This window comes from Euprymna scolopes, unplaced genomic scaffold (assembly GCF_053919585.1).
Source record: "Euprymna scolopes isolate OS-2025 unplaced genomic scaffold, ASM5391958v1 sca51, whole genome shotgun sequence".
NCBI lineage: Eukaryota > Metazoa > Mollusca > Cephalopoda > Sepiida > Sepiolidae > Euprymna > Euprymna scolopes.
This window is the reverse complement of record NW_027633558.1, coordinates 27401-48454: the sequence shown is the minus strand read 5'-3', so window position 1 is coordinate 48454 and position 21054 is coordinate 27401. Positions and strand designations below refer to the sequence as shown.

Below are 21054 nucleotides of genomic sequence, written 5' to 3'. Positions count from 1 at the left end.
CGCACAATAACGCCTTTGTAAAAAAGATTTTACAACATATTGATGAGTCAATGTGTTAGTTAGATGATAAAAATTTTTATCTATTTAGCTATCTCACCATACTCCTCTTAAAAGGATAAAAAGTATAAGTTCATGCACTCAAGTTTGTCATGCTTAGATGACAAATACGAGTCTATAAAAAATACTATTTAATGATATAATTACCTATTGATAGTGAATTTTTAGTATGTAGTTGTTTATTTTATGCATGTCTAAAAAAATCTATGTTTTGCAAGATCTCTCTGAGATTAAAACAAGACTAAAAATTCATTGATTTTAATAAACAATTTTTAATAATTTAAAAGCACCGTCAGAGAATATGTCAAAAAATCCTTCGCCAAGTCGACGTAAATTTCTTACTGCGACTGCAAGTGTTGTAGGTGGTGTCGGGATCGCCGTTGCCGTCACACCTTTCCTTAGTTCTTGGAAACCAAGTAAAAAAGCCCTCGCTGCTGGATCACCTGTCTCCATAGACGTCGGTAAAATGCAATATGGTCAACTCATTACGGTTGAATGGCGCAGTTTACCTATATGGATTTTAAGGAGAGACAAAGCTCAACTAAAAACCTTAGATGATGTAACTGATTTATTAAGCGATCCAGATTCTAAAGATAGCATTCAACCTAAAAGCTCTCAGAATGAATATCGCTCAATTAATCCTGAGTATTTAGTCTTGAAAGGAATTTGTACCCATCTTGGTTGCGTACCACTTTATCGTCCAGGAAAAGATGTAGAACTAGGAGCTGACTGGGAGGGAGGATTCTTTTGCCCTTGTCATGGATCAAAGTTTGACTTAGCTGGACGTGTTTATAAAAATGTTCCTGCACCAACGAATTTGTCTGTTCCACCATACAAATTCGTAAACGATCACAAAATTTTAATCGGCAAAACTAAGGAGGCATAACAATGAGTGATTCACAAAACACCCAAGAAGTAAATGCTTTTGTTGGCTGGATTGACAAACGATTCCCTTTATTAAGCACTTGGCAACAACATTTTTCGGAGTATATGGCTCCGAAAAATTTTAATTTTTGGTATTATTTTGGTAGCTTTGCTATCTTTGTACTAGTAATTCAAATTGTTTCAGGAATTTGGCTAACTATGTCATATAAACCCGGAGCGGCAACTGCATTTGACTCAGTGCAATACATTATGCGTGATGTAGACTGGGGATGGATGATTCGTTACATGCATTCAACTGGGGCATCATTCTTTTTCCTAGTCGTATACCTACATATGTTTCGTGGCTTCATGTATGGTTCATACCGTGCACCACGTGAATTACTGTGGATTTTAGGATGTACCATTTACCTAGTGATGATGGCAGAAGCATTCATGGGATACTTATTACCGTGGGGGCAAATGTCCTATTGGGGAGCACAAGTTATTATTTCGCTATTCTCAGCCGTACCCATCGTTGGAGATGATTTAGCTACATGGATTCGTGGAGACTTTGTTATCTCTGATGCCACACTTAATCGCTTTTTCGCTCTACACGTTATTGCCTTACCTCTTATACTCGTTGCTTTGGTTTATGTGCATATTGTTGCTCTACATAAAGTTGGGTCAAACAACCCTGATGGTATAGAAATTAAAGAACATAAAGGTGAGGATGGAAAACCTGTTGATGGCATTCCTTTTCATCCATACTACACGGTAAAAGATTTAATGGGGGCAACTGGATTCCTAATTGTTTTCTGTGCCGTACTGTTCTTTCTACCTGAGATGTTTGGCTATTTCCTTGAGAAACCAAATTTTGAGCCAGCTAATGCTTTAAAAACTCCTGCACATATTGCTCCAGTATGGTATTTCACTCCCTACTATGCAATGTTACGAGCGGTACCGGACAAACTCATTGGTGCACTCATTATGTTTGCAGGCATTTTGATTTTATTTTTCTTACCTTGGCTTAATCAAGCGAAAAATAAATCCATTCGCTACATGGGTTGGATGTCTAAGTTATCATTGATAACCTTTGTCATCAGCTTTATTATGTTAGGTTGGCTAGGAACACAACCTGCATCAGGTGGATACGTATTAATGGCAAGAATATTCACGGCAGTATACTTTCTTTACTTCTTATTGATGCCATTTTATTCCAAATGGGATGAAGCAAAAACACTCCCTTCAAGATTAACTTAACTAATTAGGATGAACGCTGTGATAAAAACTCTCATTACACTGATACAGTTATCTCTTTCATTATTTATTTCTGTCAATGTATTTGCCGCTGGAGGATCTTCTATTCCTCTACTTGAATCGTACAATAATCTAAGAGATACCGATTCAATTAAACGTGGAGCAATTCTCTTCAATAATCGTTGTGCCAGCTGTCACTCGCTTAAATATCTTCGTTATAGCACCATTGCTGATCGCCTCGGATGGGATGAAGAAACTGTTGATAAAGAATTAATTCATGGTCGTGCAAAGTTCCATGATATATTCATCGGAGGAATAAGCAAAGAATCAGCTCTTGCTACGTATGGTACTGAAATTCCTGATCTCACCTTAGCAGCAAAGTATAAAAGTCCTAATTTTTTATATACCTATCTAAAGGCCTACTACACTGATGAGAATGGAAAAGCAAATAACTATGCATTTCCTGGGACAGCTATGCCCAATATTCTTGCCGGAGATCAAGGAGCAAGGGTGCCGGTATATGGTGATGTTAATGGTGAGAATGTAATTATTGGCACCAAACCTTATCCTGATCCAACTTCTCAAGCAGAAAAGTTACGTCTAGAAGAAAAAGAAGCAAAATTTAATCAATTAGCGCGTGATATTACTAATTTCCTTGAATTCGCAAGCGAACCTAATAAAATAGAACGCTATGACTTAGGCATTAAAGTCATTCTATTTTTATTAGTGTTACTCATTATCTTTGCATTGCTGAAAAAAGATTATTGGCAAGATATCAGAAAGCACTAATTTTTGCTTTACCTTATTTAGTTATCGCTACACAGTATATAAACAACTTATGAATCCAACCCTACTAACACTCTATTCTGATCCCTTAGATCCTAATTGTCATCGAGTACGCTTGCTTGCTGCTGAAAAAGAAGACTTGGTAGATATTGTTGAGGTTCATCAGCATGATATCCCTGAGGAATTGCTTAAAATAAATCCTCAAGGAAATTGCCCGACCTTATGCGATAAAGATGTGGTACTCAATGAAGCACAGGTGATTATGGAATATTTGGATGAACGTTTTCCCAATCCAGTTCTGCTTCCAGTTGATCCAATCAAACGGGCTAGAATTAGAATGGTACTCTCCACTATGCGAGACTTTTGGTTTCCTCAGATGAAGATATTAGATGATCTTAACTCCAGTGAAGAACAAAAAGAACGAGCTAGAAAAAAACTGAAAAAAAATCTTTTAGAACTTAGACCAGCCTTTACTCATAATGAGTACTGCATGGGTGATGAGTATACATTAATTGATGTGACGCTAGCCCCCATACTTTGGAGACTAAAAAAATATGAGATACCTATGGACTCATTTAGTGTAGAATATGAATTGTACATGAAAAAAATTTTCACACGCAAAGCTTTGCTAGTAGTCTGTCACTTTTTGAGGAGAGTATGCAATGATTAATGACGATGTCATAATGAGTCAAAAGCCTTATTTAATTAGGGCTATGTATGAGTGGATGTTAGATTTTGGTTATACACCAAGAATAGTTGTTTGCCCACTGGTTAATAATGTGGTGATTCCGGATCATCTTAGTGGTCAAAATCAAGTTACCCTAGATATATCACCACAGGCAATTAGTGGATTGATGTTAGGCAATGATTCCATTACCTTTGAAGCATATTTTGACAAATCCCCATATGAAATTATTTTACCGCTCAATTGTGTAGGGGCCATTATTGCAAAAGAGAAAGAAGTTGGCTATGTTTTTGATATTGATGACTTTATTCCACAAAAGGCAATAAGCGATATTAGTGCTGATACGGTAAAAAGATCTGATAATTCCATACAACATACCTCTAGAGGTTCTTCAGGAAAAGGAAGTACTCCGCCTAGAAAAAAAGAAAATAATAGTAAATCAAAATTTAGTGGCTTAATGTCCTTAAGTAAAAAAGGACACTCACCAAGAAAATTAAGCAAAGCTACTACAGAAAGTACAGCTAAAAAAGGAAATAAGAAAAAAGAAGGACTGTTATCCTCTATTCGCAAGAAAATAAACGTATAGATTCGCAATTAGCACAACGAATACTTATTGTTGGTTGCGGAATAATTGGCAACTCTGTAGGTATTCAACTTCATCAGCAAGGCAATATTGTTCATGGCATTCGTCGTCAAGCCAGTCTTATTGCTAAATGCATATCTCCCCTCTCAATAGATCTTAAATCTACCACTTACGCAATGGGAAAAATCTCTTCCCAAAGCTGATAAAATTCTTATTAGCCTAACTCCTAATTCACGCTCTCCTAAGGGATACACTCAATGCTATATTCATAATATTGAAAAAATAATCACTCATTATAACAAACAATCCGCTAAATTCTACTTCCTCTCTAGCACAGCTGTATATGGAGAAAATCAAAAAAAAATTACTACCCAATCCCCTATAGAACCAAGCAATTGGAAAGGTCAAGTACTTGCTCAAGCTGAAAAAAAATTATTGGAGAATACAGATGCATGCATCATGAATAGTGCTGGAATCTATGGCATGATGCGTTGGTGGTTATTTGATTACCTTAATGGAAAAAAATCAATATCTCTTAATCTAAAAAAAATTAGTAATCGAATTCATCAACAAGATCTTATCAACTTTATTACACAATGCATACTCACCTCTAATCATCTCAAACGCTATATTCTCTGTGATGATTACAGCTGTCCATATCATGAAATAATTGATTGGTTACAGCATCAACATTTTCCTGTCGCTACTCATATAAAAGAGGAGATTAAACAACTCTCCAAGCAACCTATAAAATTTCAAAGCAAGCTTTGTAAAAATAACATCGATAAGCTGGCTAATTTTAAACTTAACTACCCAACATACAAAGAGGGATTTGCAGAACAACTACCCTTTTGGCTAGGATGGCAAAAGATGACTCCTTTTCAACAAAAAGTGCTTAATAAAGTTGCACAAATCCCATGGGGGGAAACCACAAGTTATCGTAAAGTTGGTGATACAATTAATTGCCGAGCCTATCGTGCCATTGGTCAGGTATTAAGAAAAAACCCCTGTGCCCCATGGATACCTTGCCACCGTGTGATAGCCAATAACGGAACAATAGGAGGGTTTATGGGAGAAAAACATGGTACTGCAATAGAAGAGAAAAAAAGATTGCTGGCACAAGAAAATATTATTCTTTAAACACTAAAGCAAAAAATAAAAAAATCTTTACATTTTCTCAGGTGCACTCACACCAAGAATAGATAAGGCATCCTTGATTACAACCCCACTAGAAAATAACAAATCTAAACGAGCATTTCGCAATGCCGATTCTGCAACTAAAATAGTACTTTTGTTGTAGTACTGGTGAACTTGTGCAGCTAGTTCACGAACATACAGAGTAATCATATGTGGCATATTTTTACTGGCAGCATCCTGTATTTTTTGTGGATACATACTCAATGTTCGCATTAAATCCCCTTCTAATTCTACATCTAATAGATTTAAATCCGAGTCCTTTGATTGCCAAGTATAGCCCCGTTCCTTAAGGCGTTGAAAAATGCTTTGGATACGTGCATAAGCATATTGCACATAAAATACAGGATTATCATTACTTTTCTCAAGAGCAAGTTGTAAATCAAAATTAAGATGTTGATCTGAACGGTTTAAATTATAAAAAAAACGCATGGCATCATTACCAACCTCTTCTCTAAGCTGACGTAATGGGACAAAATCTCCACTACGGGTACTCATTGCCACTTTCTCTTCACCACGATAAAGATTGGCAAATTGAACCAAACAAATACACAACTTACTCGCATCATAACCCAGAGACTGCATAGCTGATTTCATGCGAGCGATATAACCATGATGATCAGCACCCCAAACATCAATCATTTGATCATATCCTCGATCAAACTTATTTTTATGATAGGCAATATCATGCATTAAATAAGTCTTAAAACCATCTTGACGTACAAGCACTCTATCTTTATCATCACCAAATTCTGTAGACTTAAACCACGTTGCTCCATCCTTTTGATAAACTTTATTGCCCTCTTTTAAGGACTCCAGACTTTCACTTACTGAACCATCCTCAACCAAACTTTGCTCAGAAAACCACCGATTATAATCCACGCTTGTCTCTTGCAAATCATTTTCAATATTTTGCAAAATTTCATCTAAAGTCAGTGTTTTACATAGCACAAGTATCTCTTTGTATTCCTCTCCCAGTATTTGCTTAATGAAAGCTATCAATTGATCAATATAATGCTCGACATCTTTCTTATCACTATATTTTTCTTGATAATCAGTGAGAAAGGGCTGATAATCAATTTTGTTGATTATATTTTTTTGTGCTTCATTGAGTTGCCTAGCAAATTGATCCGCAATATGAATAATATATTCACCTTGATAGGTATTACTTGAATAAAGCTTTTGAAAAATATCAGCCGATAGGGGCGTATACTTTTCTACATAGCGCAAAAAAACTGAGATCGTTAAAATTTCAATTTGTCGCCCAGCATCATTCACATAATACTCTGCATCTACTTGACAACCTGATTTTTTTAATAATCTAACCAAAGAATCCCCATACACTGCACCACGACCATGCCCAACATGTAACGGACCAGTGGGATTGGCTGAAACAAATTCAACCAATATTCGCTTACCATTAGGCACTCCTTGTGCATAATTTTCTCCTTGCACAAGAATATTTTCCACTACCGTATAACGTTGTGCTTTTTTAATAAAAATATTAATAAATCCAGGTCCAGCAATTTCTATCTTATCAAATTCTTCTATGCTCTCTAATTTCTTGCTAATATCTTGAGCAACTGCACGTGCCTCCATTGATAATGGTTTAGCTAATTGCAGGGCAATATTACTAGAAAAGTCGCCATGAACTTGCGAAACATTTTGTTTAATATGAATTTTTTCAATAGGCAAATCAATCTGCCAATCCAGTTGGCAAATGCTATCAAATAAATATTTGCGAATTTTTTCTGGCATCATCCATCAATAAGTTTACTCACTATCCACAATATAAAAATTGAACTTGTAGCAAATAAAAAACTAATAAGGTAGCTCCAATAGAAATGAATTTGAATGTTAAATACACGCCTGAGTATAGCCCATATCACAAAGCTTAGAATAAAAACAACTATCCAAAAACGGGCTAAGCTTAACATAAACCATAAATATGCCTAAACATATTCTCTATCTTTATGCCATAGAGGTGGGGTACATCGACTGAATAGAATCTTCCTGATGAATTCTTGAAATTGAGTCAGCAAGCATCTTAGAAACACAAATCACATCAATTTTACTGTGATTTTTAATTTTTTCTTGTACATCAATGGTGTTTGAAACCACCAACCCATCTAATTGCGACTTCTCTACTTTACTCACAGCATCCTTAGAAAGCACACCATGTGTACAATAGGCATACACAGAAAGTGCACCATTGTTTTTTAAAGCCGTAGCAGCTTTACAAATTGTTCCTGCTGTATCAATAATATCATCAAAAATCACACAATTACGCCCCCGAACTTCCCCAATAATATTCATCACCTCAGAGACATTCGGTGCTGGACGACGCTTATCAATAATAGCCAAATCTGCATTTAACTGTTTTGCTACCGCACGGGATCTCACTACTCCACCGACATCTGGAGAAACTACCATTGGGGTTTCAACTTTCTTAGCGATGTAATCAACAAAAAGAGGCGAAGCATAAACATTATCCACTGGAATATTAAAAAAACCTTGTATTTGATCAGCATGCAAATCGATGGTAAGAATACGATCAGCTCCAGCTGTTGTGAGCATATTAGCAACCAAACGTGCAGTAATAGGAACTCGAGAAGACCAAGGACGACGATCTTGACGACCAAAACCAAAATAAGGAAGAACAGCTGTAATTCTCTTTGCAGATGAACGCTTGACCGCATCAATCATAACTAAAATCTCCATCAAATTTTCTGATGGATTAGGCGGTCCACTAGGTTGAATAATGAATACATCCTGTCCCCTTACTGACTCATCAAGCTGGACATGAATTTCATTATCATTAAAACGTGAAACAGTCGCATTACTAAGCTTTTTAGTTAATCTATTTGCCACTTCCTTACTTAATGATGGATTGGCATTTCCCGTATAAAGAGCAATACTGTACTCAGCTGACATAACTGTTTCTTATATATTCATTTGATTAACCACAATGATAATCTTACTTTTTCATTGTTAGAACATGTTGTCATTACGATAGATAAAGTAATGGCTGGGCTGGCAGGATTCGAACCTGCGAATGACGGGATCAAAACCCGTTGCCTTACCACTTGGCGACAGCCCAGTACCACTAACCATCAATGACGGTTATACCGAATAATACATTTCATATTCGATTGGATGAGTTGTCGCACGCATTCTTTGAACCTCTTGCATTTTCAACTCTATATATCCCTCTAGCATATCTTTGCTAAACACATCACCTTGTAATAAAAACTCACCATCTTTCTGTAAACTAGCCAATGCTTCCTCTAATGATGCACACACTGTAGCATACGTTGCTTCTTCTTCTGGTGGCAAGTCATACAAATCTTTGTCCGATGGCTCACCTGGATGAATTTTATTCTTAATTCCATCAATACCCGCCATCAATACAGCTGAGAAAGCCAAATATGGGTTTGATGATGGATCAGGATAACGCAATTCCACACGACGAGCCTTAGCATTAAGTGCTAAAGGAATGCGGATTGAAGCAGAACGATTGCGAGCAGAGTATGCTAGCATTACAGGAGCTTCAAAACCAGGAACCAATCTCTTATACGAATTAGTACTTGGGTTAGTAAATGCATTAAGCACTCGAGAATGCTTGAGAATTCCACCGATGAAAAATAGTGCTTCTTCAGAAAGACTAGCGTACTGATTTCCATCAAAAATGTTTTTACCTTGCTTGCTCAATGAAATATTCACATGCATCCCAGAACCGTTATCACCAACTAAAGGCTTTGGCATAAAAGTTGCTGTTTTACCATATAAATGAGCAACATTATGAACAATATATTTAAATACTTGCACTTCATCAGCTTTAGCGACCAAGGTATTTCCAGCCACGCCAATTTCACATTGTCCTGCAGTAGCAACTTCATGGTGATGCACTTCTGGAGTTAATCCTACTTCAGATAAAATCTGACAAACTTCACCACGAAAATCCGAAAGTGAATCCACCGGAGGAACAGGAAAATAACCACCTTTTACTGCTGGACGATGCCCTAAGTTACCCTCATCAGACTTACGTGCTGATGACCATGCTGCTTCAGCTGAATGCACTTCTGCAAAACAACCATTAACATCTGAATTCCAACGCACATCATCTAATACAAAAAACTCTGGCTCAGGACCAATAAAACAGCTATCTGCAATACCAGTTGAAGTTAAATACGCTTCGGCTTTTTTAGCAATTGAACGTGGATCACGATTGTAGCCACCCATATCATTTGGATCAACAATATCACAACGAATATTTAATTGATTAGCTTGTGCAAAAGGATCAACAACAGCTGTATCCAAATCTGGTTGCAAAATCATATCAGAATTATTAATACCCTTCCATCCTGCAATAGAAGAACCGTCAAATGTTTTACCATTTTCCAGCAAATTGTCGTCTATTTGATCTGATGGAATAGTAACATGTTGCTCTTTTCCTTTGGTATCGGTAAAACGAAAATCAACAAACTCTACCTCATCATTTGTGATTTTATCTAAAATACTTCTCACTTTATCACTCATAAGAACCTATCTCTCCTTTTTTATAATTATTTAAGTTTATTAGTTTAAAAACTTGAACTTTGAAAATATGTCATTACACAGACTCATTCAGATAAAAATCATCACAAATTGCTCAGTAGATACAACTAGCCAGTGTGAAAAAAATCATTCAAAAAGAATTCTAGAATTCTTTTTGAATGACAAAAAACTGAATGCCACAAAGATAGCAAAACGAACTAATGCTTGTAAATAAATTATAATCCAAAACTCACATTTGTCGCATAAACTCTAGACATTTACACTAAAATTGTGAATAGGTGTTGAGCAATTATGATTGCTGTAAAAGTAATACACATAAATGCGTGCAAGATCAAAATATCTAAATCTCTAAAAAATAAAAAAATGTTTTGAAAATAATGATTTTAACAAGTGCAAAATTTTATATTGAATCATACGATTTGGAAAGAAAAACAAATTGATAGCTACTGCTCGCACTATTAAAATATGGCATATTAATCACTCAACTTTATACAAGACTTTACTGTACAAACACTTCTTCAGCAAATCATAATCTTTCTCTACATACCTTGAACCGTCAAAACCAACTTTTATACCAACGTCTACTTACCTACATTCGCCCTTACAAGGGAAAAGTTACGTTTGCAATCATTGCCATGATTATCTCTGCCACCACCCAACCGATGATGGCAGCCATGATGGAACCACTTATGGATGGCAGTTTTATTGCCAAAGATATGACGTATATAATTGGTGTTCCACTTGCCCTACTTGGTATATTTATCCTTTGGGGAATTGCTGATTATCTCACAGCGGTAATGACTGAAACCGTCGCACAAAAAGCCATTGCCACTATTCGACAAGAAATGTATGCCAAGCTTCATCGATTACCATTAAATGTTTTCGATGAACAAACTCCGGGACACTTAATTTCAAAAATTTCTTATGACGTTAGCCAAGTTGCTACAGCACTGAGCGAGGCTTGGATTATTATTGTCCGTGATACTCTAGTAATTGTTGGTTTATTAGGCTTACTTTTTTGGTACTCATGGCAGCTTTCTGTTTCCATTTTGCTCATTGCACCTATCGTATTTTTCATCGTACAAAAAGCTTCCGAAAAAATGCGACACAGCTCCGAAGCCTTGCAAACAAACATGGGCGATTTAACACACGTACTTGAAGAGGGGATTGAGGGCAATCGTGAAGTAAAAATATACGGTGCACAAAAATATGAAAATGAACGTATGCACAATGCCACCGAAGAAGTAGCAAAAAACAACATCAAAATACGTCGCATCACAGCACTTAATGTCCCCTTAGTGCAAATTCTGGCAGCATTGGCTTTGGTACTTGTGCTTTATCTTGCCGTGATGCTTAATTCACAAGAATCCCTATCAGTAGGCGGCTTTGTTGCCTATATCACAGCAATGATCTTGATTTTTGAACCCGTACGCCAACTCACCAAAGTTAACCCGGAAATACAAAAAGGATTAGCCGCAGCCGAGAGCATATTCAAATTAATTGATCACCCAATAGAAAAAGATTTCGGCAAACAAACCCTCAACCAAGTTACTGGGAAAATTGAATTTAAAAATGTCTATTTTAGCTATAAAGATAGCGACCCTCTATTCAACAATTTCAATCTTACCATCCACGCACAACAAACCGTTGCGATTGTCGGGGAATCTGGCAGTGGTAAAACCACATTAAGCAATCTTATCGCTCGCTTCTATAATCTTGATAAAGGGCAAATATTACTTGATGGTACCGATATTCAAGATATTAAACTTAGTAACCTACGAAAACATATTGCCCTCGTGAGTCAACAATTAGTCCTATTTAATGATACAGTGCAAGCAAACATCACATATGGTGATTCGCACAAAAACACAGGCACATACACAGAAGCTGACATAATCCAAGCACTCACTGATTCAAATGCTTGGGAATTTGTACAAAAACTTCCACATCAATTATCTGAAAAAATTGGTGATGCTGGCTCAAAAATCTCTGGTGGTCAAAGGCAACGCCTTGCACTAGCTAGAGCTTTCTTAAAAAATGCCTCTATCCTTATCCTTGATGAAGCCTCTTCGGCACTAGATAACAAAACTGAAAAAAAGATCCAACAAGCAATAGAACGCATCGCAAAAAATCGTACAACCATCATTATTGCCCACAGACTCTCCACCGTGAAAAATGCTGATGTCATCATTGTGATGGATAAAGGAAAGATTATTGAGCAAGGCAGACATCAAGATTTGCTTAAAAAAAATGGGCATTATGCTAAACTTTACTTAAATTTAGAAGAATAACATACAAAAGCCTCATGCATAAAAGCGTTATAATTTAAGGTGCTATGGATGTTGCAAGAATTACCCCTAACCACGAACTTGTAATGAGTGATGACTTTATTGGTCATACTATCCTCATTCCGTCTATACACCTATCTTTCTTCAAGCTTTCTTTACCTGCCAAAAGCATTGCACAATGTCAACGCATTATTGCCTTTAGCTTAGAAGAAGAACTCGCACAAGACATCTCTGATTTACACTATGCTGTGCAGAGATCTGGCGAGCAATGGTTTGTGGTCGTATGCTCACATGAAAAAATACGACAATGGCTTGATTTATGCATTGAGCACGGAATCAACCCGAAAAAATTTATCCCAGATGTCCTTGTCCTTCCTGAAGAAAGTAACTTTCTTATTGAACCTGATCAATGCCTGATCAATTCTCCAGATAAACTTCCCGTAGCCATACACCCCAATATTATAGAAGACGTCGCCAATCTACTCCCAGAGGAAGACATTCCAGCACCATTTATAGCTGAAAATTATGGCGAATTATTAGAAAGCGACATCAACATTAGTTCCTCAATAATTAATCTATTACAAAATGAATACAATAAAAGCACTCCCTACAAAACCCTATTACAACCATGGCTAAAAGTTGCCGCATGGGGGGGCGTGCTCTGGTTAAGCCTCAGTGCTTATTATTACCTAGAAAACCAACAAATTGAGTCCTCTATAAATAAAACTAGACAAGCAAATATTCAAAAATTTAAAGGTTTATTTCCTGAGGAAAAACGTATTGTCAATCTACGTACACAAGCTGAACAAAAATTTCGCAAAATCAATCAACAAAAGCAATTTTACAGTGTGAATTTTATTGGTTTAACAGAAGCCGTTATCACCGCCTTAGACAACAGCAAAAAAATCAACCTCACACAAGTCAACTACAATAATTACGCATTACGAATTTATGTAAAATCAAATTCAGTCGCCGGCATTCAAGACTTTATCAATAAACTTAAAGAAAATAAAACATTGGATATTAATGTCCAATCGCTTGGTGATAGTGATGGTAAGGCAAAATCAACTATTAGCATAAAGAAAATTACATAGAAATAGTATGAAACTTAGTTAACTATGATTCGAGATCTCATACAACCCTTAATTGAATTTTATGAAACACGTGAACCACGTGAACAGATCATGATAATCATCGGCCTACCAATGATTATTATTTTTATTTTTTATCTTGCTATATGGGAACCTATATCTCTCTCTAATAAAAAACTCAAAAGCCAATTAACTAATGAGCAACGTTTTACCCAGTGGTTTAACCAGCAAAGTGTCTTGCTTTCTGACACCACTAAAACATTTGACTGGAGTACCAACAATCTGCCAAGTGTTGTTGAACAAACCCTAGAAGAACTCTCTCTCAACCCATGGAAAAAAAGAATTTTTCAAAACCAACGTAAAGAAACCATTGTCACGTTTGAAAACGTTCCTTACAAAAAATTAATTGATTGGGTGAGTCAATTAAATTTTGATTATCAAGTCGTCTTTAGAAGTGTTAATATGAATGCTACCAAAACATCAGGAAAGGTAGATGCTAAACTTACCTTAGCAACTACACATGACAAGCAAAGAGCCAACTCCCCATTTAAATAATGGATGGATTGAGACAAATAACCACTAATAAGACACCCTATACAAATGATTAAAAAAATCATTCTTAGCTCTCTCCTATTTATTCTATTTTTTATCATTTTTATGATTGTCAATCTCCCTGCAAGCTGGGTATATAAACAATTTATTAAACCAGAAATAATCAATCTTCCCATCCAAGTCAAACTCCCAGCAGGAACGATTTGGAAAGGTCATAGTAGCATTGCCACTAAACCTAATATCCCTATTATTGCCTATGTCCCTCACATCAATTGGTCGCTTGAATACAAGCGCCTTCTGTCTCTCAAAATTGTTTATAAAATTGAGCTAAATCAAGTGCAAGTCGCTGGAAAAAAATTAGGCAATTATTTTTCCTATGTTGGTGTTGACTTAAATGGCATAATCTTTCAATTACAAGATAACCAAGCTGCTTTATCCATTAAAGCTATTGGTGATTTCTCTAAAAAACCTTCACGAATAATTGGTAAAGTAACCGTTAAAAAAGATGACCATGAACTACAAAATTTATTAAACACTATTCCAAAAATAAGAAGAGATGGGTCATTTAGTATTCCTGTCAATCTATAACCTATCAATCATTGCTACTTTTGTATCTTACTAACTAAATTACTTATAACCAATCAATTCAATCACTATGTCATCTACATCAAACAAACCCAACGGACTTTCAAAAACCGTACTGTTACTCAATGCTATTATTCCCCTAATCTGCTTTTACTTCTTCATCCAACAATACAAAATGGCAGATATGGGAGCCATGCTGTTATTTGGCTGGACAATTATCATTCTTCTCAGCATCCCCAGTGTGCTTGCACTCAGAACCCCAGGTGCAATTAATATAAGCTATTGGAGTACCTTAAGTACCCTGCTAATTGTTATTAGTGGAACTTCAGCAAACTTATGGCAAGATATCCTACAAGGTGAATCCATTACATTGGTTAACCATCTACTCACCCTACTTTTTAGCCTGCTGCTTGCCAGTACACTACAAATGCATCTCATACGCTTCAATAAAACAGAAGATGAGTTATCAGTGAGTGAAAAAGTCCAGCGTATTTTTCAAGGTCCATCACTGATTATCAGTCTCATTATCGGAATCATTATTGTGAATGCCCTGCTCATCATTATGTACAACATAGATACTGGTGTACTAAAAATTATTGCTACAAAATTTCTTACCCGAGGCATTATTCCACCCCTAACCTTACTATTGTTTTTTTGGGGACTTATTTTAATTCTTGGCAAGCTTATCACTATTTATCTCTACATGGTAAAAAATCGTGCTCAAGCCTTAGCGAAACTTTATCAATCCAGCAAAACATCAAACAACAAAAATAAACTCATTGAACTATGCTGGCAACAACTCGATAGCTTTTATGCCATACCAAAATACATCAACTGGGCAATTCCCATTCTCGGTTTTATTGGCACCGTACTTGGAATTTCTCTTGCTACAGAAGGACTCTCTGACTTACTTGCCACCTCAGAATCAAATTATAGTCAGCTACTCTCTGAAGCACTTTCTCCACTTGGCATTGCTTTTGATACAACACTCATTGCCCTGACTCTTTCTGTCACCCTTACCCTCTTACAAACACTTATTGCCCGATGGGAAGAAAAATTACTCTCACAATTTGAGCAAAATCCTGTTTCCATCAATGCACCAACCACTCACGAAATAACTCACTCAAATGTATAGGTTTTCACGAAGAAACCGCAGAAAAAATCAAATTGATAATGTTATTGATGCCCCCATGGTGGAAATATTTGGTGGCACATTAGCACTATTAATTATTCTCTATGCACTCATAAACCTAGTTATCTCTGAAGATATCCAAGCCATGCTTGAACGCTCAACTGAAAATGCTGAGTTCAAAGTAAGCTGGACAAATGGAGGGGAAGGTCTTGTCGTTATCTCTTATCCAGATAAATTACGCATTTTAGAAACCAACCAAAGTATTAAACGAGCAGATATATGTACCTCAGGTGGAGATTTTCTTAACTATATTAATAAAATCTACAACAACCATAAACAACAAATTATTTTTGCCATTTTAGAAGGTGGCGTAAAAACCATGGCAATTGCACGCAACTGCATGTTAACCTCCAATCCTAATAAACGCATCAGCATTGGTTGGATTATTGCAAACAGCGATTTGTTAAACACCGTTAAACTCGAAGATCTACCGGTACGAATCAAACGTGCATTAAGCAAAAGCCGATAATTATTACCCATGAGTCAGCTGAGAAATAAAAAAATATCGCTATGGGGACAAGGTGGAGTTGCCTTAGCAGATATTCTTGCCAACAGCGTTGCCGTCATTCTCATTTTAATTGTTGTTACCTTATCTGTCCAACAAGAAAAAGCTGATCTTGAACTAGAGAAAAATGCCGATATTACTACAATACTTGCCCGTCAAATCGCCACAACTGTCGTATACAATGATCTCCCCTCCAGTCCACCAGCACTCCTGCATGACTACAATAGTTGTGCCATCCCACATGACTGCGACCCCTCTCTCTACCCCATTGTTGAACTCAGACAAAACTACATCCGTGAATACAACACGGGGCTGCGTTTTTATCGTAAAGAACTGCTCAAACCCAATAACCCTTTTGATCAACTTATTAAAACCTTCAACCCTCAAGAAAAATTAAACATACGTATTGATGTTTACGATGTTAGTCTCTATTATCTTGCCATTGGTATATTAAAAGAACACGACATCTCTCCTCGACACTGGCACTACCTTGGCGAAGATGTTAAACCACTAATTTCTCCAGAACAAGCTTTAGCTGATGGTAAGCATGGTGCCGCTGGCAAAGAACAAGAACAACTTGGTGAAGGAGATAAATTTTCTGATAATGATTCTGCAAATGCTCAAGATGGTAACGAACAATCGCAACAAAATGGCTCTTCATCATTGGATAATACGCAACTTGCTGATTTACAAACCTTACAAGAACTCCAACATGATAGCCTCCTACCGCCTAGTGAGAATTCCGGAAACAGTGAAGACGGGAAACAAGGCGAACAAACAAATAATTCCTCACCAGCTAATCAACAAAACTCACAAGGAAAACAAGGTAATAACCAAAGAAGCCTTGATTCCATGTTTGAATCCCTCATTGACTTACTAGGAGATAAAAACAGCAACTCACAACAATCCAATTCTGGACAATCCAATCAACCCAACGGACAACAAAATCAAGGGCAATCCGGACAACAGGGCAGACGCTCTCTAAAAATGCATGTCCCCAATTCCAAAGATCATGGACAACCCAAACAAGGCTCTCAACAACCTCCTCATCAAATTACCCTTGATGAACAAGACTATAATCGAGTATTACTCGCCTTCTTTCTTGATCAGCTACAGCTTGCTCGAGCACAGAAAACCACCTTTATAAAGGGCATAAAAGAAATCCTAAATCGCTATGCCAGAAATCCAGAGATGATTAACCACCATCCCAACAATAAACTCATCACCAGTTTAGATAACGAACTCAAAAGATATTTTATTAATAAACCCACCCAACCTGCACCAATCACAAAAATTTTTACTGAGGCCCCTAACAAACTCCAGCTCAGTGCCAATCACGTAAATGTTACCAGTACCTTACTCATTAACCAAAGCGATTCCCTATGGAGCGAAAACATTAGCACAAACAATGCTCAAATAAGCCTAGTCCTACGCTCCTTCCCGGGACTATACAAAGGACAACGGCTTGACTTTCCTCCCGGTCATCTACTTATTGTTCACCCTAATGAAACCAACTATCCTGCTATGCAATGGCGTCCAATCATCATCGTTGACCCTTGGTTAGAAGATGCCTCCATCGGCTTTGTCAATGCCGCATTTTCAAATAATAAACTCCTACTTGATGCCCAAACCCTTGGCACACAAGTGAACAAAACACTCATCCCCGAACCTAAATTACAAGAGAATCATCAAGCCAAAAACATTGCCACCATCCTCTATACCAGCATTGGCATTCTACTCTTTTTACTGATTATTGCAGGGCTAAGTCTCTCTCTGATGCTTCGCAAGAAATCATCACCTAAGCATAGCATAGAAAATTTCACATCACAAAAAAACACCTCTTGATTATTTACAAACAATAATCATTTATTGTAAAATAATCTTATACACAATCCAAAGCAGTAAGCTAATCACATATTAATAAATAGGTGTTTCGCCGATCCTTTGGATTTTTTTTATCCAAAATAACAATGTACGATGCGAAATGTAGCTATTCTAGTTGATGGGGATTTCTATTTAAAGAAACATCGTAGATTTTTTCAGCAAACCAACCCAGAGCTAGTTGCTAGAAACTTAACGGATCATTGCTTAAAGCATATTCAAAGCAAACAACATCAACAAAATAAAGGGGAGGATGAAAGACTCTACCGAATATTTTTCTACGATTGCCCACCTATACAAAAAAAAATACATCATCCTATCAGCAATAATCTCATTGATTTTAGCCAATCAAAAACCGCTATATTTCGCCTGAATTTTCACAATCAATTAAGAAAAACAAGAAATGTAGCATTAAGGTTAGGATCTCTTGATGAAAGACATGCTCGTTGGAAAATCAAAGACCCTCATAAAGAAAAAAATTTATTGCTGGAAAATTACACACATCTTCTCTCACAGAATCTGATGTCGTATATTATGCTCAACAAAAAAGTGTGGACATGAAAATTGGTCTTGATATTGCCTCCATGACATACAAAAAATTAGTCAATAAAATTATACTGATTTCCGGAGATAGTGACTTTGTTCCTGTTGCGAAATTAGCTCGTAGAGAGGGTATAGAATTTATTTTAGATCCCATGCGTTCAACTATCAAACCAGATTTACAAGAACACATTGATGGACTTCATACCACCCTACCTCCTAAATCTGAGCAAAGCCTTTGTTAAAGCTACGTAATACAACCACCCTTGTACTAATCTTATTCTGCCTAAGTATCATTGCTTTTATGACATGGCGATGGTTTTTTATTGCCAATATTCATATTGATACGGTAGACATTAACATCCAAGAACAAACCGACCTCAGTCCACTAGATAAAGTTTTACAAAGCAGTCTTCAACATTTACAAAATAAGCCTAAATTAGTCCAGTTTTTTACTCGCCCATCCTCACTTACCAAACTGCCTGCTCTATGGATAGATGAATGCGAAGTCACGCAAAAAGATTTTGGAAAGTTTCGCCAGTGGCTCGCTACCCAAGAAAATCGACCCAATATCGCTCATCCTTCCCAGCCTGATAATTGGATATATCAAAGTAAAACAGCCGGACACAAACTCCTGGGACGCTTAAACATGCCAGTCAGTGGGGTAAGTTATTTTGAAGCACATAGCTATTGCCAAGCAGCAGGTGGCAGACTCCCCTATGACTATGAATTTGAAGCGATAGCCAATGGAAAAAAAGGAAATATTTACCCATGGGGCAATCATACAGATAAAAAAATTATTCGCAGAGCCATGCCATTTAGAGATCCAACACTGAATGTGCAAGCTTGTGGCAAAGCAAAATTACCTACTACTGAAACACACGTACAAGACTTAGGCAATAACTTATTAGAATGGGCAACAAAAAAAAATGGCAAAGCCGTACTCATGGGAGGAAATGCTTACAATCGCCCACTTAATATACACGCCTTAAATCTTATCCAAAGACCAGCGCCTTTTGATTATCGCTCACAATACTCTGGATTTCGTTGTGTCTATCCAAGACCCGCTAATTTACCCAATATCGCACGCCAAACCCCTTGGAAATCAACTACCAAACTACAATCTATCCCATCAGGATTCTATCCTATTGGCACTCCTCCCTCCTCAATTATTGTTAAAATGCTACAATACTTAACCCCTGAACAGTACCCAAGCCTTTCATCATTACCCATCAAACAAATACCCCTAGAGATTCGTATTAGCAGAACTGAAATCAGTGTTAAGCAATATCAAGCTTTCTTACAAGACCCACTCACCAAACTGCACTTCTTTGATCATCCCAAACATCCATCAGAAATTACACATCGCCCAAAAAATTGGCAACAACAACAGAAAACCCCTAAAAAGCCTATCACCGACATCACTTGGTGGAGTGCATGGGCTTTTAGCAATTGGGCAGGCGGACGCCTACCAACGGATCAAGAATGGAAAAAAATTGCTGGAGCTCGCTCAACTCTGCACCCATGGGGAAATGAATATGAGATTGGTCGCAGCATTGATAGAAATCACCCAGGTAGTGACAACCATGCTCGCAATGCAGACTTATCTGATGATGATTCTTTACATGGGGTATTGGGATTAAGTGGTAATGTTGCAGAATGGACATCTTCCGTCTCACACTACGGCAATCGCTTTCATGTAATCATTAAAGGTGGCAGTTTCACGCTCCCGAAAGAAGCCACTCAAGTCACGCAATCTGCTGCCGTCTCACCAAACTATCATAATCCCGATTTGGGTTTCCGCATGGTCTTTCCTTAAATGAATAAAAAAGTTCCTTACTCAGGAAGTACCGTATTTTCTATAATTTCTGGTTGAATAAAATCTGTTAAAGATTGTAATTGATTGAGTTCTTTCATGACCGTTGACCAATTCTGCATATCCGACACCATTACCTCAATATAAATAGGGAGGATACGATAGGTAATTAAAGGCATCGCATCAAGTTTCTGAATAACTGCCTGCTCCTGATTATTTTTAGGACGAATTGCCACTGTAGGAAGTAATACGGCATATTTTTTTCTTCTCTCATTCCACAAAACTTGGCAATTCCCACAATCTGACTGTTGGGCTGAAACAGATTTCTCAGTCGACACCCCTACGTTACTTTTTGGCATCTTAGGATCATGAACAATTGCCACATTCCCCTTCTCCCTAACAATATTTTTTAATCTAAGCACCTGATTTTTAGGCATAGCTTTTAATGCTGGAGCAAATTGATATCTTTCACTTCCCGACTGATACGTTTCTCCAGTTGCCCATTCATTAGCTAATGCCAATGAAGAAAACTGAAAGACAACAATAAAAAAAGCGAAAGATTTCCAACTGATACAGTGTAATATGTTCATGTTTATTCCTTTGTTTATATAGGTAAAGTTA

At 37.0% G+C, this 21054-nt stretch overlaps 7 protein-coding genes across 7 annotated transcripts; 4 read left to right on the top strand and 3 right to left on the bottom strand.

Annotated features, from left to right (window-relative positions):
• Positions 1-358: 358 nt before the first annotated feature.
• On the top strand, positions 359-943 carry LOC145274917 (ubiquinol-cytochrome c reductase iron-sulfur subunit-like). Its single transcript, XM_080127517.1, has one exon. It carries the CDS (start codon positions 359-361, stop codon positions 941-943), a length of 585 nt encoding a protein of 194 aa, XP_079983643.1.
• Positions 944-945: 2 nt separating this feature from the next.
• LOC145274916 (cytochrome b-like) lies at positions 946-2181 on the top strand. Its single transcript, XM_080127516.1, has one exon. The coding sequence runs from the start codon at positions 946-948 to the stop codon at positions 2179-2181; it is 1236 nt and encodes a 411-aa protein (XP_079983642.1).
• A 9-nt stretch (positions 2182-2190) lies between these two features.
• LOC145274915 (cytochrome c1-like) lies at positions 2191-2967 on the top strand. Its single transcript, XM_080127515.1, has one exon. The coding sequence runs from the start codon at positions 2191-2193 to the stop codon at positions 2965-2967; it is 777 nt and encodes a 258-aa protein (XP_079983641.1).
• A 49-nt stretch (positions 2968-3016) lies between these two features.
• LOC145274914 (stringent starvation protein A homolog) lies at positions 3017-3634 on the top strand. Its single transcript, XM_080127514.1, has one exon. The coding sequence runs from the start codon at positions 3017-3019 to the stop codon at positions 3632-3634; it is 618 nt and encodes a 205-aa protein (XP_079983640.1).
• Positions 3635-5399: 1765 nt separating this feature from the next.
• On the bottom strand, positions 5400-7184 carry LOC145274912 (arginine--tRNA ligase-like). The gene has a single exon (XM_080127513.1). The coding sequence runs from the start codon at positions 7182-7184 to the stop codon at positions 5400-5402; it is 1785 nt and encodes a 594-aa protein (XP_079983639.1).
• A 213-nt stretch (positions 7185-7397) lies between these two features.
• Positions 7398-8360, bottom strand: LOC145274911 (ribose-phosphate pyrophosphokinase-like). The gene has a single exon (XM_080127512.1). It carries the CDS (start codon positions 8358-8360, stop codon positions 7398-7400), a length of 963 nt encoding a protein of 320 aa, XP_079983638.1.
• A 189-nt stretch (positions 8361-8549) lies between these two features.
• On the bottom strand, positions 8550-9965 carry LOC145274910 (glutamine synthetase-like). The gene has a single exon (XM_080127511.1). The coding sequence runs from the start codon at positions 9963-9965 to the stop codon at positions 8550-8552; it is 1416 nt and encodes a 471-aa protein (XP_079983637.1).
• Between the last annotated feature and the right edge of the window lie 11089 nt (positions 9966-21054).

Bases quoted from the DNA above. Each gene is read 5' to 3' on its own strand.
- LOC145274917 (XM_080127517.1), top strand. From the start codon at position 359: ATGTCAAAAAATCCTTCGCCAAGTCGACGTAAATTTCTTACTGCGACT.
- LOC145274916 (XM_080127516.1), top strand. From the start codon at position 946: ATGAGTGATTCACAAAACACCCAAGAAGTAAATGCTTTTGTTGGCTGG.
- LOC145274910 (XM_080127511.1), bottom strand. From the start codon at position 9,965: ATGAGTGATAAAGTGAGAAGTATTTTAGATAAAATCACAAATGATGAG.
- LOC145274914 (XM_080127514.1), top strand. From the start codon at position 3,017: ATGAATCCAACCCTACTAACACTCTATTCTGATCCCTTAGATCCTAAT.
- LOC145274912 (XM_080127513.1), bottom strand. From the start codon at position 7,184: ATGCCAGAAAAAATTCGCAAATATTTATTTGATAGCATTTGCCAACTG.
- LOC145274911 (XM_080127512.1), bottom strand. From the start codon at position 8,360: ATGTCAGCTGAGTACAGTATTGCTCTTTATACGGGAAATGCCAATCCA.
- LOC145274915 (XM_080127515.1), top strand. From the start codon at position 2,191: ATGAACGCTGTGATAAAAACTCTCATTACACTGATACAGTTATCTCTT.